Below are 26,782 nucleotides of genomic sequence, written 5' to 3'. Positions count from 1 at the left end.
TGAGCAAATTATTTGAAAAATGCTTAAATTATAAACCGTGGTGGGAAGATGAAATCAAATACAGCTTTGCTAAGTCACCAGTTATCCCAAATTATGATTTACTGAAAAGTAGATGCCTTCAAAAAGTGAAAAGGTCACAAGAATAAATGATTTGAGACTAAACATTTAAATTTACATAAATAAAAATAAAAGTATGCTAACTGAAAATGCTTAAAAAGCTATCAAAAAAAAAGTACTGAGATACAGCACCTACACTTCAGTTCATGTGACAAGTCTGGAGTTAGTTGTCAAGGTAATCCACTTACTTGAACCTCAAGGTCAAAACACTCAGGTATGAGCATTTCCACTTATCTGTTCATCATGGTATTAAAACGTGGTGACAAGAATTAAAACTATTTTAGTAGTACTAACAATAAATTATTAATATCAGACTCCTTTCTTTAACAATGTATAACTTAACCTCTTGAAGTTTCTCATAGATGACGTGCATTTTTATTCAAATTAAGGCACCTTTCAGGTCTAATTTTTATTTGCTGGATACAAGTTATGCAGATTCAAAACTGACCCATAATCATTCAGGTCGTGATCTCGGGGTCATGAAGTGGAGCTCTGCACTGGGCATAGAGCCCACTTTGGATTCTCTCTCCCTCTCCATCTGCCCCACTCCCATTTAGGTGCAGGTGCACTATTTCTCTCCAAAAAAAAAAAAAATAGTACTAATAAGCCATAACCAAACATTACTTTGAACTTTCTAATAGGAAGCTTGAAAAATATTTGTCTTTCTGAATACTTCTCTTTCTTCTTTCTCATCTTCATATCTAAATGCTCTTTCCATTATCTGTTTAGGAAAAGTTTTCAATTAGCAATAATCGCGCCTCGGATAAACCTCATTGGCTACGATACTGCCACTGCGCAAAGCTTGCCATTATCTGTTTACATTTATTGATTAACTCCTTATTTTTTTCTCGCAGTAGAAGAGCTCGTTTTTCACCTGCAACTCGAACCATTCTTACAATAACCTGAACCTGGTCTTTGAGATCAATTATAGTCTTTTCTTTACATTCCACTCTGCTGTAGGCATCATCTAGTTGCTCTCGGAGCAACATATTTTCAATTTTTAGTTGAGATAATTTCTCTTCTAAGGATTCATGCTTTCCCATGTATTTATTCACTTTACCTTGTTCGTTTTGAGATTTCTGCTCAATTTCCTTCTTCTGACCCTGTGTTTGTTTTGGGTTTCTTTGTAAATGTTCTAAAGCCAACGTCTTTTCTCTGAGAGCATCTCTTGTATACTGGAGCTCAATTTCTAGGGCATAAAATTTACTTTCGACTTCAGAAAGTTGCTGAGAAAGCACCTCATTGTTATCTTTTAGGTTAGACATCTCAAAGTTCATTTTGTCCTGTAAATGACACCACTCATCTTTTGCTCTCTGGAAAGCAAGTTCTAGGTCTCTTTTTGATGCCTGACTTTGATCACGATCCTGTATAGCTGTAGCGAGTCTAGCTCGGTATGATTGAAGTTTTGCTTCCAGTCTTTCTCTGTTTAGCTTTTCATCCTGCAATTTAGAGTTCAGCATGGTATTCTCAGTTGTCACAACATTCAGCTGCCCACTAGATTGGAATACTGTATTTGTTAATGTTACCTCATTCAGTTTTATGGCGTTTTGAAGACTGTCATTCTTTTCTTTTTCAGTTTCAGTGTCTTCACAATACCTCTTTTCCTGCTTCTGATTCCTTATTGTGTCTATTTCCAGTCTTAGCATGGCAAGTTCATCTTGCAACATGCGGTTTTCATGTAACAGACCTTTTTCTTTTTCATGAAGAGGAGAAACCTAAGTAAAACAAGAGTCTTTTAGCTGGAACTCAATAAAATGACATTATCATGATTTTCTCTGAAATCAAAGAATATCCTATGTTTATACAAGGAATGGGTTGCAGTTAAGTGGATATCCAACTGGAAAAACACAAAGTTGGATCCAAGCTCAAACTTTTATACAAGCATAAATTCCCCAAAGTTCAAAAGTTTAATTGAAAGCAATGAATGCATGAAAGGAAAAAGAAATCATGACAAAATCCTAAGAATCTCAGAATTGGAAAGGTCTTTCTCTGGTTTACAACAAACTCAGAAGGCTTGAAAGAAAAAAACTAATACATCTGACTACACTAAAATTGAGTTTATAGTCTCATGTCTAACACAGTCCACAGGAAAACCCTTAGCTCTGCATATATTTGGACAGATTCAATTTCCTAACCTCACTTTGTCCTGAGAATATTCCATACGTATTCGACTTTTCTAACATTTCTATACTCAGTTATAAGAATTTTATCTACTGATAACTAATAAATCTAGGCATTGTACTACAAACATGTCTGCACACATTATCTCTTTTAGTTATCACAATTCAAAAATGGAGAGGTTAAAAATACTAAGTGAGCTGCAGGACATTCCCCAGGTCTTTGTACCCACTACCACTATTCTGGCACCAAACTGCAGCTACTTCTCTAGTGTGAGTCTTAAATACAAAAGAAGCCTTGTATTTCAGGAGTGGCTGGGTGGCTCAGTCAGTTAAGCCTCTGCCTTCGGCTGAGGTCATGGTCCCCGGATCCTGATAGCAAGTCCCGTGTCAGGCTCCCTGCTCCACAGAAAGCCTGCTTTTCTCTCTCCCTCTGCCTCCACTCCCCCTGCTTGTGCTCTGTCAAATGAATCCATAAAGTCTTTTAAAAAGAAAAAAAAAAGCCTTATATTTCAAAATACCAATACTAACTAAGGTAAAATTTATGTAGCTCCTAGAAAAATCATGAGATTATTTGTGGCTGCAACTAATTTTATTTCCTCTTCAGATGTTTAAAATGGCAATAAATGCAGAAGAGGGGAAAATACACTGAGCTATTTTACTAGGAACAAAAGACTTATCAATAAATTATCAGTAAGTATATATTACAGCATATGATTATTTCAAAAGCTCCTTGTAGGGAACCCTGGGTGGCGCAGCGGTTTGGCGCCTGCCTTTGGCCCAGGGCGCGATCCTCGAGACCCGGGATCGAATCCCACATCGGGCTCCCGCCCCGCCTCCTTCTGCCCACCTCAAAAGCCCTGCTACCTGTTCTTCCTGTCCCTTTCATTTATGTCACATAAACCAAAAAGCAGAAACTGCTCTACGTCCTGCAATTTTTCTGGATCATCAGCGACCACAGCTCTGTGGATTTTCCTGAGATCTTGATACTTGATGTTGTATCCGGGGCCGGGGCTGTGGAAGCTGGAAACAATCATAGGCGGTGAGCGGTCCCTCAGAGGCCTGAGGTTGAAGCCGAAGCGCAGCAGGCCCCACCCATTCCGCGCTGTAGATCTCTTTTTCATAATGAAGCCGAGACTTCGATGACACAGGTTTCACCGCCTCTAGTGCGAGACACTCATCGTCAGCAATAAGGCAAGTGGGCCTCGCCTCAATGTCTCAGGGACTAAGCCCAAGGACTTAGAACCTTCCTACGCAGAACCAGTGTAACCTAGCAACACTGCTAAATGCGAATGCGCCTGCGCACCTCAGAAGCTGGCATCCCTGTGCATGCGCACAGAGGGCAGTGGCCAAGGGTGCCCAAAGCATATGTGTGAGGAGGCCCAAGCCTCTCAAATCTCTGAGATCCCCTGAGAGTGGGGCTGGCTTCCCTTCAGAAGTTGGTCGGATGGCTGAGCATTTGCGGACATTTGCAAAAGCCTCCAGGGTGTGGAAATGTAGTCTTCTGGGCCCATGGGTGGCTCAGTGGTTGAGCATCTTGCCTTTGGTTTCGGTCATGATCCCGGGGTCCTAGGATCAAGTCTTGCATCGCACACCCCACAGGGAGCCTGCTTCTCCCTCTGCCTATGTCTCTGCCTCTCTCTGTATGTCTCATTTGAAAATAAATATAATCTTGAAAAAAAATGTATCTCAAAGTAACTTCAAAGAACTGAGAAGGAATAATTCTAACTATAAGAAGTGATTAAAGGGATCCCTGGGTGGCACAGCAGTTTAGCGCCTGCCTTTGGCCCAGGGCACGATCCTGGAGACACGGGATAGAATCCCACGTCGGGCTCCCGGTGCATGGGGCCTGCTTTTCCCTCTGCCTGTGTCTCTGCCTCTCTGTGTGTGTGTGACTATCATAAATAAATTTTTTAAAAAATTTTTAAAAAAATGAGACTATAGGAGGCGGGGCAAGATGGTAGAAGAGTAGGGTCCCCAAGTCACCTGTCCCCACCAAATTACCTAGATAACCTTCAAGTCATCCTGAAAATATACAAATTCAGCCTGAGATTTAAAGAATGCTACAGTGAGAAGAGTTCACGCTTCTATCAAGGCAGGAAGATGGGGGGAAAGGGGAAAAAATTAATAAAGAAACAAAAGGCATCCAAGGGGGAGGGGCCCGTGAGGAGCCGGGTTAAGGCCGGGGCGAGTGCCCCCAGGACAAGAAAGCCCCATCCGGGAGAAGTAGAAGCTTCGCCAATCTTCCCGGGAGGAAAGGCACTCGCAGGGAGTTCAAGCAGGACCCCAGGAGGGCGGGGGTGCCCTCAGGCTCCCTGGGACACTAACAGACACCTGCGCCCTGGGGAGAGTACACGGAGCTCACTAAAGGGCTGCAGCGCACCTGGCTGGACCCGGGAGCAGCTCGGAGGCGCTCAGGCGGAGGCTCCATGCAGAGGGAGCTGCGCGGCCCAGGAGCACTAATTCAATAGCGCAGGCCCAGGAGCACAGGGCGCTGGGGACACAGCCCAGGATCCGGCCTCCCCCCTGGGACAGGCAGAGGAAAGAAGGGCCCAGGACAGTGAGGAGGCTCCTGTCCCAAGCAGAGCAGATCAGCGGCCCCGCCCCCGGGGCGTCCAGGCCCCTGCCAACTGAAAGCTCCTTAGTTACTGCGGGAGCTGACCCTAGGGTTCCAGAGCTGGCCAAGGACACTGTGGTTGTTCCTCCCTGGGCCTCACGGGGTAAACAACCCCCACTGAGCCTCACAGTGCCCTCACCAGATAAACAGGATAAACACTCACTGAGCCCGGCACCAGGCAGGGGGCTGAGCAGCTCCCCCAAGTGCCCACACCTGAAAATCAGCACAAAAGGCCCCTCCCCCAGAAGAATTGATATCAATTAATAACTAAATTAATAACCATATTTAAGACATACTTAGATAATACACTTATACTTGACTTCAATCTAGCGCTTTCTACATTCGATAGGTCTTTTTTTTATTTTTTAGGTCTTCTGTGGATAGCATTATGTGACACATAAATTAAAAAAAAAATCTGGGCACTTTAGGGTATACTGTGCACTAATTTATACAGTCTATTGCTAACCATTTCTTTATTGGACTACAACTTTCCTTTGCAAATACTGAGTTCTGTCTCAGTCCCTACTCTGTCCAGACCTTACTTCTAATTCATGCACTCAAACAAATCTTTGCTGAGCTTCTACTAAATATACTCCTAGCTGACATGAAGCTTGTGAGTTTGAAGTGGAATTAACTGTTTGCAAAAGGCAGCTGTATGCCAGTCAGTCTTTCTACCAGAAGCGGCCAATGCTCTCCCATTAGTCCTTGGGTGTTCTTCAGTATTTAATTGTCCTCTTTCTGAAATTATCCTCTTTCTGAGAAGTGACTTATGACTTCCTGTACTGTATTCTTGGAATGGAACCTTTCCAAGCCTGCACCCTCCCTGAGTGGCTTTGTATCCCATACCCCTGGGGCTTTTTTCATGGTCCTACTACCCTGCTGGATGACTCTGTGTATAAAGCTCTGTTTTCCAATGACTAGGAAGCTTTAATGATGAGCAGAGACTGCATCTGCCTTGTTTAATGTCCTATTTCTAGCTGTAGCAGAGTGCCTAGCATATAGTAGTTACTTTAATTGCATGAGTGAAAGGACAAGCAGTGCATAATTACATGCCAGTTACCTACAAAAAGCATTTAATATTCTAGGAATTCAAAAATTATCTAGGAATTCAAAAGCTATCACATGTTTATGTACTGAGAGTGTTGGGAGGAAATAAGAAAAAATTGAACTGGATTTTGAGAGTTAAGGATTTGGATAAATAGAGCAAAGAAGAGAGGGTATTTCAAATGAGAAAACAGAAACATAGGGAAGCATAAGATGCAATCAAAAGACCTTGAATTTACCAATTATCAGTAACTAAAGATATAATATTAAGGAAAAGTAATAAAGTAAGCATTAATTTAACTCTTCAGTTTATATCTGATACTGCAAAGTAACTGTTATTCAACACAATATTGCTTACATTTATTTTTATAGTTGTCAGTTGTTTCTGATGTGTTATCTTTACCTTTTGTCCTTTTGTGGGGGAATACTCTATTTTATCCATGTATTTAATTTTTACTGAAGTATAAATGATATACAAGATAATATTAAGGTATATATCATAGTGATTTGATATTTTTACATGTTACAAAATGATCCCCATGATAAATCTGCTTGTCATCTCCCACTATGTGAAGTTAATACAATACTATTGACTATATTCCCTATGTAGTACATTACATCCCCATGACTTATTTCTTTTATAACTGGAAGTTTGTGCCATTTAATCCACTTCACCACATTTACCTGTTTCCCCCATCAACTCGTATCCCCTCTGGTAGCCTATAGTTTGTTTCTTGTACCTATGAGTCTGCTTGTTTTGTGTTGTGTTTTTAGAGTTCACATATAAGAGAAATCATAAAGTTTTTCTCTTCTTCTGTCTGACATATTTCACTTAGTGTAATAGCACTGATCTAAGTCCATCCATGTTGTTGCAAATGGAAAGATGTCATTCATTTTTGTGGTTGAGTAATATTCTGTTGGATATACCTACCACATCTTCTTTCTTCATTCATCTATCACTGGACCATTAGGCTGCTTCCACATCTTGGCTGTTGTAAATAATGTTGCAGTAAACCTAGGGTGCATATATTTCTTCAAATTGGTGTGTTCATTTTCTTTGGATAAATAAGTGAAATTGCTGGATCATATGATAATTCTAAATTTAATTTTTTGAAGAACCTCTAAAATGTTTTCCATAGTGGCTGCACCAATATACATTCCTCCCAACAGTGCTTTGGAATTCCCTTTTCTCCACAGACTCCAACACTTGCTGTTTTTGTATTTTTGAAAGTTAATCTGGCTGGAGTGATTTGCATTTTTCCCTGATGTTGAGTGACGTTGAGCACCTTTCCATATGCCTGTTAGCTATGTTTGTCTTCTTTGGGAAGATGTCTATTGAAGTTCTCTACTCGTTTTTAAATCAGATTGCTTTTTAAATATTCAGTTGTATAAATTCTTTCTGTATTTTGGATGTTAACTCCTTATTGAATATATGATGTGCAAATATCTCCCCCCATTTGGTAGGTTGCCTTTTTGTTTTGTTGATGGTTTCCTTCACTGTGCAAAAGATTTTTACTTTGATGTAATTTCATTTGTTTGTGTTAACCTTCGTTCTCCTTCCCTGAGGAGGCTGGTCCAAAAAAATGTTGCTAAGATGAATGTCAAAAGTTTATCGCCTGCATTTTCTTCTAGGAGTTTTATGGTTTCAGGTCCTACATTCAGGTCTTTAGTCCATTTTGAATTTATTTTTTGTATATGGTAGTAAGATAGTGGTTAAATTTCATTCTTCTACATGTGGCTGTCCAATTTTCCCAAAATTATTTCCTGAAGAGAATGTCTTCTCCATTGTGTGTTCTTGCCTCCTTTGTCATAGATTAATTGACCATAAATATGTGGATTTATTTCCAGGGTCTCTATTTCATTGACCTAAGGGTTTTTGTGTCAGTACCATACTGTTTTGATTACTATAGTTTGAAATTAGGGACCATTATGCCTCCAGCTTTGTTCTGTGTCAAGATTATTTTGGCTATTTTGAGTCTTTCATGGTTTCATACAAATTTTAAGGATTCTTTGTTCTAGTTATGTGCAGAGTGTCACCAGTATATTGATGGGAATTGTATTGAATCTGTAGATTCCTTTGAGTAGCATAGACATTGTAACAATATTAATTCTTCCAATCCTTCCAATCCATAGCACAGTATATCTTTCCATTTATTTGTGTTGTCCTCAGTTTCTTTTTTCAGTATTTTATAGTTTTAAGGATACAAGTTTTTCACCTCCTTGATTAAATTTATCCCTAAGCTTTTTTTTTTTTATTTTGATGCAGTTGTAAATGAGATTGCATCATTAATTTCTTTTTCTCATAGTTACTAGTGTAGGGAAGAAACACAATGAATTTCTCCGTATGCTAATTTTGTATCCTATAACTTTATGAAATTCACTTATTAGCTCTAATAATTTTTTGGAGTCCTTAGGGCTTTCTATATATAGTGTAATGCCATCTGCAAATAACGACAGTTTTACTTCTTCATTTTCAATTTTTCTGCGTTTTTTTAATTATCTAATTGCTATGGCTAGGACTTTTAATACCATATTGAATGAAAGTGACAAGGTTGGGCATCCTTGTCTTGTTTCTGATCTTTGAGGAAAACCTTCAGTTTTCACCACTGAGTATAATGTTAACTGTGGGTTTGACATATATGGCCTTTATTACGTTGAGATATATTTCTTTTATACACACTTTGTTGAGACTTTTTTTATCATAAATGGAAGTTGAATTTTATGATATGCTTTTTCTACACCTGTTGAGAAAAATCATATGATGTTTATTCTTCATTTTGTTGATGTGGGTACATCATGTTGATTTGTGAGTGTTGAACCATTCTTCCATCCCTGAAATAAAACCCATTTGATTATAATGCATTCTCCTTTTAACGTGTGTTGAATTAGGTTTGCTAATATTTTGTTGAGGGTTTTCATATCTGTGTTCATCAGAGACTCTGGCATGTGATTTTCTTTTTGTGTGATGTCTTTGGATTTGATATCAGGGCAGTGCTAGCCACTTAAAATGAATTTGGAAGCCTTCCTTTCTCTTCAGTTCTTTTTAGGGGGAGAGGAATAATTTGAGAGTTATAGGGCTTTAACTATTTGGTATAACCATCAGTGAAGCTGTCCAGTCCTTGTTTTGGGGAGTTTTTATTCCTAATTCATTTTCATTATTCATCATTGACCACTAAGATCTTATTTAAAACAAATAATTTTGAAGATTTTATTTATTTGAGAGAGAGAGAGAGAGAGAGACCACACAAACAGAGGGAGAAAGAGGGAGAGAAAAAGCAGGCTCCCTGCTGAGGAGGGAGCTGCATATTGGTTTCATACCCAGTACCCTGGAATCCTGACCTGAGCTGAAGGCAGATGTTTAATTGACTGAGCCACCCAGGCATCCCTATAATTGACCTACTAAGGTCTTCTGTATCTTCATGATTCAGTGTTGGAAGATTGTGCATTTTTAGGAATTTATCCTTTTTTTTCTAGGTCTTCCAGTATGGTTATGTATAATTGTTTCTGGTCATCTCTTATACTGTTTTTGTATTTTGTGGTGTCACGTGTAACATCCTCTACATTTCTTTTTTATTTTCTTCAATCGTTTTTTTTTTTTTTAATTTATGATAGTCACAGAGAGAGAGAGAGAGAGAGAGAGAGGCAGAGACACAGGCAGATGGAGAAGCAGGCTCCATGCACCAGGAGCCTGACGTGGGATTCGATCCCGGGTCTCCAGGATCGCGCCCCGGGCCAAAGGCAGGCACCAAACCGCTGCGCCACCCAGGGATCCCAAGATTTTATTTATTTATTCATGAGAGACACAAGCAGAGGGTGAAGCAGGCTCCACGCAGGGAGCCCGATGTGGGACTCGATCCTGGGTCTCTAGGATCATGCCCTGAGCCAAAGGCAGGTGGAAAACCACTGAGCCGCTTGGCCTGCCCTTCCTCTACATTTCTGGTTGTATTTGTGCCCTCTTTCTTTTTGAGGATTATGGCTAGTTTATAGGCTTTGTTTATCCTTTCAAAGAACCAGGTCTTGGTTTTATTGATCTTGTCTATTGTGCATATCGATTTTGTTTGTTTACTTGTTTCTACTTTTTTTTTTTTTGTTCTTGTTGTTTTGTTTTGGTGGGTTTTTTTTTTTTAAGTCTCTAGTTCATTTACTTTTTCTGTGATATTTTTTCTTTTTTTTCCTTTTTTTATTTTTTTATTGTTTTTCTTTTTTTAAATAATAAATTTATTTTTTATTGGTGTTCAATTTGCCAATATACAGAATAACACCCAGTGCTCATCCCGTCAAGTGCCCCCCTCAGTGCCCGTCACCCATTCACCCCCACCCCCGCCATCCTCCCCTTCCACCACCCCTAGTTCATTTCCCAGAGTTAGGAGTCTTCATGTTCTGCCTCCCTTTCTGATATTTCCCACCCATTTCTTCTCCTTTCCCTTCTATTCACTTTCAGTATTATTTATATTCCCCAAATGAATGAGACCACATAATGTTTGTCCTTCTCCGATTGACTTATTTCACTCAGCATAATACCCTCCAGTTCCATCAACGTTGAAGCAAACGGTGGGTATTTGTCATTTCTAATGGCTGAGTAATATTCCATTGTATACATAGACCACATCTTCTTTATCCATTCATCTTTCGATGGACACCGAGGCTCCTTCCACAGTTAGGCTATTGTGGACATTGCTGCTAGAAACATCGGGGTGCAGGTGTCCCGGCCTTTCATTGCATCTGTACCCTTGGGGTAAATCCCCAGCAGTGCAATTGCTGGGTCGTAGGGCAGGTCTATTTTTAACTCTTTGAGGAACCTCCACACAGTTTTCCAGAGTGGCTGCACCATTTCACATTCCAACCAACAGTGCAAGAGGGTTCCCTTTTCTCTACATCCTCTCCATCATTTGTGGTTTCCTGTCTTGTTAATTTTCCCCATCCTCACTGGTGTGAGGTGGTATCTCATTGTGGTTTTGATTTGTATTTCCCTGATGGCAAGTGATGCACAGCATTTTCTCATATGCATGTTAGCCATGTCTATGTCTTCCTCTGTGAGATTTCTCTTCATGTTTTTTGCCCATTTCATGATTGGATTGTTTGTTTCTTTGGTGTTGAGTTTAAGAAGTTCTTTATAGATCTTGGAAATTAGCCCTTCATCTGATACGTCATTTGCAAATATCTTCTCCCATTCTGTAGGTTGTCTTTTAGTTTTGTTGACTGTATCCTTTGCTGTGCAAAAGCTTCTTATCTTGATGAAATCCCAATAGTTCATTTTTTGCTTTTGTTTCTTTTGCCTTTGTGGATGTATCTTGCAAGATGTTACTGTGGCCAAGTTCAAAACGGGTGTTGCCTGTGTTCTCCTCTAGGATTTTGATGGAATCTTGTCTCACATTTAGATCTTTCATCCATTTTGGGTTTATCTTTGTGTATGGTGAAAGAGAGTGGTCTAGTTTCATTCTACTGCATATGGATGTCCAATTTTCCCAGCACCATTTATTGAAGAGACTGTCTTTCTTCCAGTGGATAGTCTTTCCTCCTTTATCGAATATTAGTTGACCATAAAGTTGAGTGTCCACTTCTGGGTTCTCTATTCTGTTCCCCTGATCTATGTGTCTGTTTTTGTGCCAATACCACACTGTCTTGATGACCACAGCTTTGTAGTACAACCTGAAATCTGGCATTGTGATGCCCCCAGATATGGTTTTCTTTTTTAAAATTCCCCTGGCTTTTCGGGGTCTTTTCTGATTCCACACAAATCTTAAAATAATTTGTTCTAACTCTCTGAAGAAAGTCCATGGTATTTTGATAGGGATTGCATTAAACGTGTAAATTGCCCTAGGTAACATTGACATTTTCACAATATTAATTCTGCCAATCCATGAGCATGGAATATTTTTCCATCTCTTTGTGTCTTCCTCAATTTCTTTCAGAAGTGTTCTATAGTTTTTAGGGTGTTGTTAGGTGTAGATCCTTTACCTCTTTGGTGAGGTTTATTCCTAGGTATCTTATGCTTTTGGGTGCAATTGTAAATGGGATTGACTCCTTAATTTCTCTTTCTTCAGTCTCATTGTTAGTGTATAGAAACGTCACTGACTTCTGGGAATTGATTTTGTATCCTGCCACGCTGCCAAATTGCTGTATGAGTTCTAGCAATCTTGGGGTGGAGGCTTTTGGGGTTTCTATGCACAGTATCATGTCATCGGTGAAGAGGGAGTGTTTGACTTCTTCTTTGCCAATCTGCATGCCTTTAATATCTTTTTGTTGTCTGATTGCTGAGACTAGGACTTCCAGTACGATCTTGAATATCAATGGTGAGAGTGGACATCCCTGTCTTGGTCCTGATCTTAGGGGAAAGGCTCCCAGTGCTTCCCCATTGAGAATTATATTTGCTGTGTGCTTTTCGTAGATGGCTTTTAAGATGTTGAGGAATGTTCCCTCTCTCACAACACTCTGAAGTGTTTTGATCGGGAATGGCCGCTGTGTTTTGTAAAATGCTTTCACTGCATCTAATGAGAGGATCATACGTTTCTTGGCTTTTCTCTTGCTGATATGATAAATCACATTGATTGTTTTATGAGTGTTGTACTAGCCTTGTGTCCCGGGAATAAATCCTACTTGGTCATGGTGAATAATTTTCTTAAGGTACTGCTGGATCCTATTGGCTAGTATCTTGTTGAGAATTTTTGCATCCATGTTCATCAGGGATATTGGTCTGTAATTCTTCTTTTTGGTGGGGTCTTTGCCTGGTTTTGGAATTAAGGTGATGCTGGCCTCATAGAACGAATTTGCAAGTACTCCATCCCTTTCTATCTTTCCAAACAGCTTTAGTAGAATAGGTATGGTTTCTTCTTTAAACGTTTGATAAAATTCCCCAAGGAAGCCATCTGGCCCTGGACTTTTGTGTCTTGGGAGGTTTTTGATGACTGCTTCAATTTCCTCCCTTGTTATCGGCCTGTTCAGGTTTTCTGTTTCTTCCTGTTCCAGTTTTGGTAGTTTGTGGCTTTCCAGAAATATGTCCATTTCTTCTAGATTGCCTGATTTATTGGCATATAGCTGTTCATAATATGTTTTTAAAATCTTTTGTATTTCCTTGGTGTTGGTAGTGATCTCTCCTTTCTCATTCATGATTTTATTAATTTGAGTCTTCTCTCTTTTCTTTTTAAAGGGTGAATAATGGTTTATCTATGTTATTAATTCTTTCAAAGAACCAACTCCTGGTTTTGTTTGATCTGTTCCACAGTTCTTCTGGTCTCGATTTCGTTGAGTTCTGCTCGAATCTTTATTAACTCTCTTCTGCTGGGTGTAGGATCTATTTGCTGTTTTTTTTTCTTTCTCTAGGTCCTTTAGGTGTAAGGTTAGCTTTTGTATTTGAGTTCTTTCCAGCTTTTGGATGGCTGCTAGTATTGTGATGTATTTCCCCCTCAGGACTGCTTTTGGTGTATCCCAAAGGTTTTAAATGGTAGTATCTTCAATCTCATTAGTTTCCATGAATCTTTTTAATTTCTCCTTAATTTCCTGGTTGACCCTTTCATCTTTTAGCAGGATGGTCCTTAACCTCCACGTGTTTGAAGTCCTTCCAAACTTCTTGTTGTGATTTAGTTCTAATTTCAAGGCATTATGGTCTGAGAATATGCAGGGGACGATCCCAATCTTTGGGTATCGGCTCAGATCCAATTTGTGACCCAGTATGTGGTCTATTCTGGAGAAAGTTCCATGTGCACTTGAGAAGAATGTATTTTCAATTGAGTCTGGATGTAAAGTTCTGTAGATATCTGTGAAATCCATCTGGTCCAGTGTATCATTTAAAGCTCTCGTTTCTTTGGAGATGTTGTGTTTAGGAAACTATGAAGTGTAGAAAGCGCTAGATTGAAGTCACAAAGTATAAGTGTATTATTATCTAAGTACGTCTTCACTTTGGTTATTAATTGATTGATATATTTGGCAGCTTCCACATTCGCGGCATATATATTGAGGATTGTTAAGTCCTCTTGTTGGATAGATCCTTTAATTATGATATAGTGTCCCTCTTCATCTCTCACTGCGGTCTTCGGGGTACGTTTTAGTTTATCGGATATAAGGATGGCTACCCCTGCTTTCTTTTGAGGACCGTTTGAATGGTAAATGGTTCTCCAACCTTTTATTTTCAGGCTGTAGGTGTCCTTCTGTCTAAAATGAGTCTCTTGTAGACAGCAAATAGACAGGTCCTGCTTTTTTATCCAGTCTGACAGCCTGCACCTTTTGATGGGGTCATTAAGCCCGTTCATGTTCAGAGTTACTATTGAAAGATATGAGTTTAGTGTCATCATGATACTTATTCAGCCCCTGTTTTTGTGGATTGTTCCAGTGGACTTCTTCTTAAAGGGGAATTTTGAGAGTCCCCCTTAAAGTTTCTTGCAGAGCTGGTTTGGAGGTCACATATTCTTTCAGTTCCTGCCTGTCGTGGAAGCTCTTTCTTTCTCCTTCCATTCTGATTGAGATCCTTGCTGGATAAAGTATTCTCGGTTGCATGTTTTTCTCATTTAGGACCCTGACTATATCCTGCCAGCCCTTTCTGGCTTGCCAGGTCTCTGTGGAGAGGTCTGCAGTTACTCTAATACTCCTCCCCATAAAAGTCAGGGATTTCTTGTCTCTTGCTGCTTTAAGGATCTTCTCTTTATCTTTGGAATTTGCAAGCTTCACCATTAAATGTCGAGGTGTTGAACAGTTTTTATTCATTTCAGGGGGTGGAATCTCTCTATTTCCTGGATATGAATGCCTGTTTCCCTTCCCAGATTAGCAAAGTTTTCAGATATGATTTGTTCAAATACATATTCTGGGCTTCTGTCACATTTGGCGCCCTCTGGAACCCCAATGAAACGTAGGTTTTTCTTCCTCAGGCTGTCATTTATTTCCCTTAATCTATCCTCATGGTCCTTTATTTGTTTGTCTCTTTTTTTCCTCAGTTTCCCTCTTTGCCTCGGTAGAAAGACAGAAACAAAACCGATTGTGTAACATTCTAAGCTTAATTTTTAATCACCTGAGTTAAAGTCCTAGCTCATCCACTTACTTACAACCTTTGACTTAATATTTAGTCCCTCTGAGTTTTCATTGACTCATCATAAATGAAGACATAACCAGTTACCATCGACTAAATCCTACTCGCAATGTGGTTTGGTCCAAGAAATGAGTGACAGATCTATCCTCCTATATGGTAAATTGTCCAATGTTATTTAAAAAATTAGTTATGTTTTAAAAAGTTATTTCTCTTAAAAAAGTCACTTCATTTTATTTTGTGTGTTTCTACATATATAACTAAAGGAAATTCAAAGGAAAGAAAAAAATAATTTCTCAATGAAATACTTTTTTCCATACTTTTTTGCGTAATTCACTCATCACCTTAAGACAAAAAAGATTACATTTGTTCCAGATACATCACTTTAGTGAAAATTAATTCTCATGTGACTGTAGGCAAGCAATATAGAATAAAAATATAATATATAGAATATGGAAAATTGTACAGCTCTTTACTAAATGTTTCCTAAACAAATAGTTTTGCTATCCTGATACTTCCCTAAATTAACTCCTTTAATACAAGAGTAGTTTAAGAGTCACAAATATGCATGCTAGGAACTATTACTCATTTTGTTTTCCTAAAAAAGAAAATTATTCCATGATTTGAGCCAATGAAAATAGATCTCTCTAAAACAGAATCTGTGTTTCATTATAAAAGCAGAACTCATTAGTATCAGTGAAAAACTCTCGGGAATAAAGGTGAGGGTAAAAATGTAAGTTTTGGATGTAAATATACCTAGATTCAAAGTCCCAGCCTGTCAGTGACTAGTTAGGTAGACGTTTCTATGAAGCTCCCTTTACCCATCCTTCAGTAAAATGGAACTTGCATTTTAACTCAGAGGGTTGTGCTAAGAATTAATTACATAAAATAGTATTAAGTATTATGTTCAATAAATGTTAAATATTTGATGTTCAATGAATGCATCCACTACTGTGGTTGTGATGTATAATCAGAACTACCCTTTCCAACAACATTGATATTGAATTATTGCTCAATGGTTGCATAGCTTTTGCATCTGATTGCATGTATGTATCTCAGAATACAAATTTTTCAGATCAGACTTTTTATTGAATTATAATTGACGTGGAATATTATATTAGTCTCGGGTGTATAGCATAGCGATTCAATATTTTTGCATATTATGAAATGATCGCCTGGAGAGGTCTGGTTACTACCTGTTAGTATAAAAAATTATTGCAATGTTATTGACTATATTCCATAGACTGTACATTGCATGCCCATAAATTACTTATTTTATAACTGGAAGTTTGTAACTCTTAATCCCCTTTACCTATTCCAACTGTCCCCTGACCCTCTCCCCTCTGGCAACCACTAGTTTGTCGTCTGTATCTTTCTGTTTTGTTTGTTTGCTTTTCTACACATAAGTGAAAGCATATGGTAGTTGTCTTTTTCTGATTTACTCACTTAACACAATGCCTTTAAAGTGTATCTGTGTTGTTGCAAATGGTAAGATTTCATTCTTTTTTTTTTTTACAGTTGAACAATATTATTTTGTATATCACATCTTCTTTAACATTTATCTCAATGGACACTTAGGGTTACTTCCATGACTTGGCTATATTAAATAATGCTGCAGGAAACACAGGCATGCATATATATTTTCCAATTAGTGTTTTTGTTTTCTTTGTATAAATACCCATAAGTGGAATTGCTGGATCACACGATAGTTCTATTTTTGAAAAATTTTTGAGGAAAATTTTATACTGATTTCCACAGTGGCTGAACCAGTTTGCATTCCCACCAACAGTGTAGGAGGGTTCCCACATCCTCACCAACACTTATGTCTTGTGTTTTTGATAATAGCCATTCTGATAGGTGTGAGGTGATACCTCATTGAGGTTTGGATAAGGCAGCCTATAGAAGAGTCTTGTTTTCCTTATCCATTTAGCCATCCCATGTCTTTTGATTGAAGGATAGTTCCCTTACACTTAAAATCACTATTTCTAGGTATGTACTTACTGTCATCTTGTTAATTGTTTCCTCACTGTTATTGTTGTCCTTCTCTGTTCCTTTCTTGGTTTGTTACTTCGTGTTTGTTTTCTTTATATTTAGATTGCTTTGTCTTTTACTTTTGTGTTCTTAACTATAAGCTTTCTTCTTTGTGGTTATGGTCTGGTTCACATATAACATGTATATAACTGTCTCCTTTAAGTTGACAGTAAGTTAATTTTGAACGTATCCCAAAGTTTTATACTTGTACTCCTCTCTTCTGCATTTTTATATTGTTGATAACACATTTAACATATTTTTTATTTTATTTATCCCTTAACTCATTGCGGTAGTTTTATTGTACTACCTTTGTCTTTTACCCTTCATATTTGTTTTATAAGTTGTTGATCCACTCACTACCTTGGTTACTTGTCCTTCCAGTTAGATTTTTAACTCTCATTTGTTTTCTTAGTTTTCTCTCATTTTTTTCTTTAGTTTTCTTACTAGTAATTAGTACCTTTTCTTTTTAGCTTAGAAAAGCATTCTTTACATTTTTTGTATGGTTGGGTTCAGTGGTGATGAACTCCTTTAGCTTCTGCTTCCTGGAAAACTCTTAATCTCTTCTTCAATTCTGAATGACAGACTTGCCAGGTAGAGAATTCTTGGTTGGGAGTTCTTCCCTTTCAGAACTTTGAATATATTATGCCATGCATGCCCTTCTGACCTATAAATTTCCTGCTGAGAAACCTTCTGATAGAGTTATAATGGCTCCCTTTTATACAGCGTGTTGCTTTTCTCTTGCTTTCAGTATCTTCTCTTTATTATTAATTTTTACTATTTTAATTATAGTGTTCCTTGGTGTGTTTCTCTTTGGATTCATCTTTTCTCTTTTTTAAAAAGATTTATTTATTTATTTATGGGGGGAGAGAGAGAGAGAGAGAAAGAGAGCAGGAGGAAGGTGAGAGGGAAAGAATCTTCAAGCAACCCGCCCACTGAGTGCGGAGCCCAACGTGAGGGCTCAATCCTATAACCCACAAGATCACGACCTGAGACAAAACCAAGAGCTGCTCACTCATCCAACTGAGCCACCCAGGCATCACTGGATTCACCTTATTTGAAACTCTCTGGGCTTTCTGGACTTGAATATTTATTCCCTTCCCTGAATTAGGTAAGTTTTCTGCCATTATTTCTTTGAGAATTTTCCTGGCCCTTTCTCTCTCTCTCCTCCCGTGACTCCTATAATGAAAATGTTATTCTGCTTGATACTGTCCCAGTGGTCCCTTAAGGCATTTTGTCTTTTTAAAAACTCTTTTTTGCTTTCATTTTCCTGCTGTGATTGGGTGTTTTCCATGGATTTGCTTCTGTTTTACTGATTCACGTTTCTATTCCATCCGTTCTGCTGTTGAACCCCTACAGTGCGTTTCTCAGTTCAGATTTAACTTCTCTTTGGTATTTTCATCTAGTTCCTAACTCCCTGCAGAAGTTCTTGCTGTGTTCATCCATTCTTCTCCTGAGATCTGTGAGCCTCTTTATGGCCATTACTATGAATTCTTTATTAAGTGTGTTGCTTATCTCAGTTTCATTAAGGTCTTTCTCTGAGGAGTTTCCTTGCTGTTTGGATATATTCCTCTGTCTCCTCATTTTGCCTCTCTCTGTTTCTCTGTATGTATTGGGTGAAATGGCTACCTTCCTTCATCTTGAGAGAGTAGTCTTATGTAGGAGTTTTTCCATGTGAGCCAGAAGCACAACCTCCCCTGGCCACCAGAACCAGGCACTCTATGGGCATCTGCAGTATGGTTTGAGTAAGTCTGCTGGCTCTGATAGAGCCACAGTTGCTGTGCAGGGAGATCAGGGCTCCCACCACTTGCCCACTCCATTTATGCACCAGATAGGTAGAGTTCAGGGTGCTCATCTGACCTGCTTGTGGCTTGGCTGCTACATGAGGGAGACGGGCTCTGTCACTCACCTGGTCTTGATGCAGCTCCGATAATGCACAGAGTGAATGAAATGTGGGGAGCTCCCCCAGCCTCGTTATGTGGCAGGGAGAGCAGACCATGACCTTCATGTGTTAGCTAGAGGGAGGGCACCAAAGATGGCACACATTTGTTCTATCGTCAGGAAGTTAGGATGAGTGGCAAAAATGGACACACCAGCACTTCCATCCCTGGATAATGTCCTCACAGATTCCTGACCCTCTGGCAGTCATTTTAAAATTAGTGCATCTCCCTTCTCATGGTTTAGGTGCTTTCAAGTCTATTCCTCTTGTGCTAGATCTCCATGTGAATGCATTTGCAGATGAGCCCTTTTAGAGTGGGATATATGTTCCTTATAGTTCTATGATTCTTTTGGTCCCTATTGTGGGATTATTGCATCCGGGACAGGGCCCAGGGAGGCCATGTCTCTTCCTCTCCTATCCTTTGCAAAGTGTCTTTTTTGTCTCTTACTGTGGAAAGGCTAGTCATCTAGTTCTCATGGGGGGAGGGGGCTTTCCTTGTTTGTTTACAGAGGAAAATTATTACATGTATAGCTAGAAATTTGTTGTGTCTAAGGAAAGAGTTGCATTTAGGGTATTCCTACACCATCATCTTGAACTACCCTCTCTTCCCAGACTAGATTTTACTTTTGTGCAGGTAAACCATAACAGTCACTCCTTCACAAGGACTGTCCCCAAAAGAGGTGCTTTGGCCTAGCACCACTCCTCTTCTGCAGGCCCTTCTCTGAAGAGCCCAGAAGGACAAAAAGCCTAAAATTTCAAGGTCTTGCTCTCAAGATTTTATGACCTGCCTGTTGAAACAGAATAAGTATAATTGAACATTTAGTGAAAAAGAAGAATTTTTTGGAGCTGTGAAGGACACAGCTTATTATTCTGAGGAGTAATCATGGTGGGCAAAATTGGTCAAGGAAAGTTTTGCAAAAAGCTCAATCTACCAGATTGTGTTGGGTTTGGTATGGAGGCAAAAGAGGGAAACACAGAAGGAGATATTCCTGAGAAGAGACAGAGGAGACTGAGCCAGAGGCAACACCTGCATAAATTGAGACCATTTCAAAAGACAAGAAGTAAAGAAATAAATAAATAGAGGGCAGAATTCTTGCTCCTATCATGTCTGCCATCTGGCTAGGATGCTTTCAAATTAATGAGCAGGTTAAAATCCAGCATGGTTCCACAAAGAGAGAAGCCTAAGAAGTACTTTGTAATGATGATCAAAAATATGTATTATATTAATTACCAAAATAAAACGATTGCTCTAAAATTCCTGAATATAACATACACGATGAAAGATTTCTCTTTTGCAATAAATATCACTAAATGAAGATAATCATGTTTTTTTTTCTTAAAAAAAGTGTTACTGGGTTTTAAAAAAACATAGCAGAAAGATAATTTTTTAAAAATACTGTTAAATATCTATAGGAATCAATCGGAGGAATCATAGGAGTTCAACATGACTTGACAGGAAGACTTCTCTCTCACAATAGTTTAATTATACATTTTATTAGTAATATAAAGTTTGTTACTATGATAGAAGAGAGACTAAGGTGAATGTGAGGGAAACAAATACTAAAGCAAAGTCCACAAGGCAGAGCAAAATCTTTCACCTGAGAAATCCTTCCCTGTGTAGCCAGGTGTCACATGCGGCAATGTACTTGCAGAACACTCTTGTGCAAACTTTAAGCATTATATTTAAGCTCCTACATTTATATGCAAGCATAAATCACAGTGGTATTTGCTGCACGTGTTTTATTAGGTAGGCATTTCTGATTATCGAATAACCCTAAAATATACAGTTAACTCGGTTTTTGGATAAAATGCAGACTATTCAGCCATCACCTATTCCGAAAGAGAGCCCTTCGGTATTCTAGTCAGGCGTTCTCCAACAGTGCTAGGGTACTTCAGCAAAGCTCATGTGTGATAAAACAGCAGTGGCCTCTAGAGCATGTTTTTAAAGCCAGCTCTCTCAGAATTCTAACTAAATTTCTCAAATGAACACACACACACACACACACACGTGCATGCACACTCATCTCGTTTTTGCTGCTGTTTTAACTTGCCAAAGAGTAAAGGTATATGAATCAGGTCTTATTAATATTAATATATACGTTGTTATTTTGCTCCCTGAACACTGTCACTTTGTTATACTAAATAAAAGCCCTGACAGAAACATCCAATGAATCATCACTAAGAAAATGCATTGTTGTGTCATAGTTAATAAGCAGTTCAATGTAATCACACCTTGATCATTCTCCGGAGCAGTTCGGTCCTTTGCATGGTGTGGTTAGAACCAAAATGTCTAATATTAGTTCCCTTAATGATTGCTCAAACAGAAGTTAAAATGGAAAGTCACTCTCCCTTCAGATGTACAAATAATCTTTTTTTTTTTTTCTGAGAAGGATAGGGAAGGAAACGTCAAAACAGCAAGAAGAAATTTATGAGTCTTAGACTACATGTTATCATAAAAGGAGTCTCTGGGATTCAGTCATAATCACAGGGTATGATGTTGAGCTCAAAGCTAGTTCCCATGCCCTGCTTATCAACCCCCACAGAACATGTGAACCACAAGTAGAAGCTCCCATCCCAGATGAAAGGAAGCTTCTTCTGGCCAAGGTAGCAGAACTGTAAAAACTCCCTTTGGCCATGGACGGCCTGTAGGGCACTTTGATAAGCCCAGAGGAATCACAGGCAAAGATCCTACCTTAATGAGGACTGAATGGACCCCGTGGCTTTTGCAGATAGGAAATACCAGAAGCTTAGGGTGCGGGCAGTGCTGGATTCTTGCCACACAGCACTCTTGAGGTGTGCTTCTTCACCCCGAAGACCCAATGGAGTAGCCTCCAGATACAAGAAGTGTCCTAGGAACAAGGACGGCATTCAGACAGGGCACGAACAAGAATGAGGGGATCATTTTAGCTCCTCCATCTTACTTAGGGTTTTTAAGTATATTTCATAGGCTATGAGCTGCCAAAGGCATTTCCATTTGAAACAGAAAGAAAACCCCATAGCCTTGCTTCTAGCTCACTGACAGAACAATTTCCAACTGTCTGTGCTTTGAGCAAAGTACTTCACAGAATGCAGATTAACCGATGTGACAGGATATTTATGCCACTGAATCAACAAAATGGTTATAGAAATCATTTCATGGACCCCCTAAACTACCCACTTGTAAAACAATGCAAAGATACTATTTACAAAAAAAATATATAAAGGAATTATGGTGTACTTTCACAAATTCAGTCACCTACGGAATGCACAAGTAAAATGCTGAGAATCTTATTATGTACCATGGAGGATATTGAGTTTTGGGATGCCTGGGTGGCTCAGCGGTTGAGTGTCTGCCTTTGGCTTATGGGGATGGAGTCCCGTATTGGGCTACCTGCAGGGAGCCTGCTTCTCCCTCTGCTTCTGCCTCTGTCTCTCTCTTGCTCTGTGTCTCTCATGAATAAATAAATACATCTTAAAGATATTGAGTTTTACATTTGTGTATCCAAATACTTTTATGTACATAGAGCTGAGTGTTTGCACGGGGCTCAGACCTTTCTTTCTCTGGTGTGGTTAGTTTGGGCTCCTGGAGGGCTCTGTTTCATCATAAGCCCATGGAGTTTCCACACTTAGACACCATCTTTCCTATTCTATAGCTTCCAGGAATTCGAGGTCCCTTCTTTACTGACATCCCTTGACCATTGAGTCTGAGACTTGACCTCATTTACTCATGGCAAAACTGAGGCATTCCCAACACTTCTGACATGTGTGACCTTACAGTCACATCAGCACAGCACCTCTGCAGCTTCCCAACTACCTTCCTTCACACATATCATCCCATTTCTCTAATCCTTGTTTGGGACACAAGGAAAACTTGATTCTTTCCATTTGCAGATGAGAAATTTGAGAATCTGAAAAACTATATGACATACGAATGATCACATGAGTGATAGAATTTTGGGTTATTAATTATAAATTATGCCATTTAGGAAAAGTGCCCGATGGCAGCATAAATTATCATCTATCTACAATTATTAGAATGATATTAAAATTTGGTAACTCCCCCGTTATGTGTCGAATTGCATCCCCGCATCCCCCACTCCCCCAAAGATGATGGAGTCCCAATTCCATTCCCCTGTGAACGTGATCTTATTTCAAAATAGGCCCTTTATGGATGACCAAATTAGAATGAAGTCATCAGGGCAGGCCTCAATCCATACTAAGAATGTGTCGTAATGAAAAGGATAAATTCAGACACAGAGACAGATGTGCACAGAGGGAAGACAATGTAAAGACAGATGAGAATGCCACCTACAAGCCAAGTAACGTGTGAGTCTACAGCAGCTAAGAGAGAAGCAAAGAATTGGTGATTTCCCCTCACAGCCCTCAAAAGGAACCAGTTGTGCTGACACCTTAATCGCACACTTCTAGCTTCCAGAACTGTGCAACAATGCCTGTGGCTTACATCTCTGGTACTTTGTGATGGCAGCCCCAGGAGACAAATACGCTCACCAAATGTTTGCCTCGCTTGCCGTGGTACCAGAGTAATCTCTCTAGAGATGCTGTAAAAGACTCATAACCTACCTTTTTTGTTTCCAAGTGTGTGGTCTTTGGGAGGTCTTAGGGTTTGATTAGAGCCAACTCCCAAAGCCCAATCAAAGTTTTCAACCAAGGAGTTTTGCCAGCCACACCAGCCTCTCTCAAAAGTACAGGAGGTACCACATTCATTTTCATCAGTCTCATCTCCACAGTCATCTACAAAATTACAGCTTTGCTCTGGTTTATAACATTTGCCGTTCTGACATTCTCGAAAGCCAGGGGGACAGATACCTAGAAGACAGAAAACAAATGAAGATGAGGAAATACTACCAACACATCTGAAGCTACATGACATCCTTACTTAGCTTAAAAGCTAGTAAGAGTAGATTCACTTTAACACATAAAGAAACATGGTGTTCTTAGAATGTGAGTTATCTGACTCCTATCCTTCTCTCCTGGTCCCCTCCAGGGTTTTGCCCAATAGATCACTCACGAGGATTACTCAAAATGAAAAAAAAAAATCAAGTATCATTTTACTGATTTAGGAAAGTATCCCAAGTCTCCTCAAATACAGCATTTCCTGTAAGTTCAAGGATATAAATTAGATCTGAAAGCCAAAGTGAGGCTTTCAATTTTTTATCCTGAAACAAAATCTTTAGGGTACTCAGAGCTTATGTATTATGTTGTATTTGGAAGTCTATTCCATTACCACCCACACATTTCAAGATTTATCAGAAACCAAATAGATACACGGTACTTCTTCAAAAGCAGGGGTATGAACATATAAGTAATATTCAACTTTCTAACAGATTTTTTCTTTCAAAATGCACATATATCTGTCAATCATTTAGAATTTTAGAACCAATTTGCCTACATAGCAATGTCAACAATAAATATTTTTTCCCACAAAGCTTAAAATAAAGGGCAATGTTTTTGAAGACCTGAGTTTGAATCCTGGTGTTGATACTTCTCAGCTATGAGACTTGGCTTAATTAGCTAAGCTCATTGAAGAGACTACTGTTGATATTCTCAGCATCTAGAACAGTGCCTGGCCATTAGTAGGTGACTAAAAAATATGAGTCAAATAAACGGAGAAGTGAAATACAGTGCTCTGGATATGACAAAGCAGTTCCATATTCACATTTAGGGTATAATTGTTATCCTGCTCTAATATTACAATAGGGCATAGCACCAGGGTAACAATATTTTAGTAGAAAAAGTCATTTGAAGATCCATCTTGGAATATCCACTTCCCAGGCTCTGTGACACTATGGTATCTGAGACTTTCTTCCTTCCTGTCTTTCCTATCTGGTAGGTAGAGGAACCAATAATGCCTCCCTATTTTACTTCTACTTGAGCTTCTATGGCCTGGGGTTGTCTGGTGGCTGAGGATTGGTGTGGATTAGAGCTGAGAAGTAAGTTGGGAAGGTGTTCTGGAAGCTAAAATCTCCTGCTGATTAAAATCTTCAAAGATTTTACAAAGAAGCTTTCATGTCCTCTGTCAGTCCCACATTTTAGAAAATAGAAGGCTAAGAGGGAAGAAGTGGGAGGAGATGGATGTGATGTCACGTAGAAACCACTAGGGGAGAAGACTAGTGTTCTGGAAGCTTCTAGCCATTTTGTGTGTTAAGCTGTTTCTGGACTGCTTGTTCAAAATTGCCTAATTAAATGCCCTTTACACTTGCAAAGCTTTTGAAAATAAGTTTCAACCATGCATTCTGCCTCTAACAAAACTTTCTTATCTGGGTTAATTGCTAACATTTTCTTTTCTTGCAGCGTGGGATTAAACTATTTTTATTTAGCTGCCCAGTTCAGTTTTAGCAGATTGGGGGTAAGGCAAAAGACCTTTAATGTTTCAATCACAGAGCTTGACTCAGAATCAGAACATTAAAGCATTCCTGAGCTACCTAGAAATGGAGATCATTTACATTAACCTCCATTCATAGATGAAAGATAAATGAGGATTATAGATGTTAAATGACTTGATGATTTTTTGATAGCAGAGGTACAATTTGCACCCAGGTCTATTATCTTCTGAACTATTTTTTAAATCTATTGACTTGAAAAGAAGAGCAGTGATCCAGGTCAACTATCACAAGACGAGACCACCAAGGAAGAGAAATGGTGGTGTTGACCACCAGATGAATTATTTCTCATGGGACTGTTGAAAACCTGTGAAATTACTAGATCATTTAATTTTACACAAGTAGGCATTTGTATTGATTCTGTCAATTCCAGTTTATTTGGGGAGTAAAAACAAAACTGGTTCTTGAGATACTTTTCTCCAAAGAGACTGAATCAAGCTTATATTTAATCCTTTTAAAGCAAATAAGAAAATAATTTGAACATGTTTCTAAATGGAATCACATTACAAATCCCAATATATTACAGAATCAATACAGCTCGTATTTTGGAATAATCATAATTTTTAAGTTCTAAAACATAATAGCTACATAATTTAAAAAGACAATAATTTAAATATTACATAATATTAATTTTGAACAGAAAACCCTTCACATTAATAAAGACAATTTTACTGCTATCATGTATCCTACCCATAAAACACCTTTTTGCTAAATATCAAGCAATAATCAAAATTATCGACTAATGTTATTTACCTATTTCCAAATTATTTTCCATGTCTGTTGTTTTGTCCAAAGAAATCAGCTACTAAGGGAGGATGTATATCTTTAAGTGATTCTGGGATTAAAGCTTCTATGAAATTATGTAACTTTGATTTTTAGTAAAAATATTTTATTTACATTAGGCAGAGACCTTCTTAGTGGGCAGGGTTTTTTTGGTTTTTTTTTTTTTGTAAAAAAGAACAAATTATGAAAGTAAAAAATCTCCAATGCAAATAAATCTTAGAGACTGAATCTGAAGCTTAACATGCTGAAATGCAAACTCTGATTCTTCCCCTACAAATTTTTTTCAAGTTAACAGCTTTCTTCAACTGTGTCTATGGCAACTCTACAACACCAGTTACTCAGAGGCAAAACAAATCTTGTAAGGAGCTCTGTGTAATAGAGTCTGACTCTACTTCTTGATGTTAGACTTGATTGCTGACAGCTCTTCCTTTGTGTTCCACATCTGGAAACCTAATAATATAGTCCAGGTGCTTCCCTTATTGGCAGGAGGTTCACACCAAGTACGCCCTTATCAATGCACAGAAATTCTCACCCCAGACCCATCTTCCAAATACCATAAAACTCTAAGTCAGTTTCTTTTCCTTGGTCTCTTAAAAAGGATTGAAAGTGTCTATTACTCACATAATGAGGCTTTCTGTGACATAAGGGTAGCTCCAAGGCATGTCTGAAAGTAGTTTTTTTTTTTCTATTTGAGTGAAAGCGCACAAGCAGGAGAGTGGCAGAGAGAGGGGGAGAAGCAGACTC

At 38.8% G+C, this 26,782-nt stretch overlaps 1 protein-coding gene and 1 pseudogene across 1 annotated transcript; both read right to left on the bottom strand.

Annotated features, from left to right (window-relative positions):
* Positions 1-749: 749 nt before the first annotated feature.
* LOC140634561 (U4 spliceosomal RNA) lies at positions 750-920 on the bottom strand (annotated as a pseudogene).
* LOC140633108 (ankyrin repeat domain-containing protein 26-like) lies at positions 888-26,030 on the bottom strand. Its single transcript, XM_072825137.1, has 6 exons — positions 26,009-26,030; positions 23,436-23,681; positions 21,568-21,724; positions 3,161-3,371; positions 1,644-1,832; positions 888-1,556 (listed from the first exon to the last, which is right to left on the bottom strand). The coding sequence occupies exons 1-6, from the start codon at positions 26,028-26,030 to the stop codon at positions 888-890; spliced, it is 1,494 nt and encodes a 497-aa protein (XP_072681238.1).
* Between the last annotated feature and the right edge of the window lie 752 nt (positions 26,031-26,782).

This window comes from Canis lupus, chromosome 5, assembly GCF_048164855.1.
Source record: "Canis lupus baileyi chromosome 5, mCanLup2.hap1, whole genome shotgun sequence".
Lineage (NCBI taxonomy): Eukaryota > Metazoa > Chordata > Mammalia > Carnivora > Canidae > Canis > Canis lupus.
This window is presented reverse-complemented; position numbering and strand designations above follow the sequence as displayed.

What these genes read in the sequence shown, in the direction of transcription:
- LOC140633108 (XM_072825137.1), bottom strand. Translation starts at nt 26,030, where the DNA reads ATGGAAAATAATTTGGAAATAG. An exon ending in CACACTTGGAAACAAAAAAG is followed by an intron (nt 21,725 to 23,435) that starts GTAGGTTATGAG and finishes CCTTGTTCCTAG; the next exon opens with GACACTTCTTGTATCTGGAG. An exon ending in TCCATTCAGTCCTCATTAAG is followed by an intron (nt 3,372 to 21,567) that starts GTAGGATCTTTG and finishes GTGTCATCGAAG; the next exon opens with TCTCGGCTTCATTATGAAAA.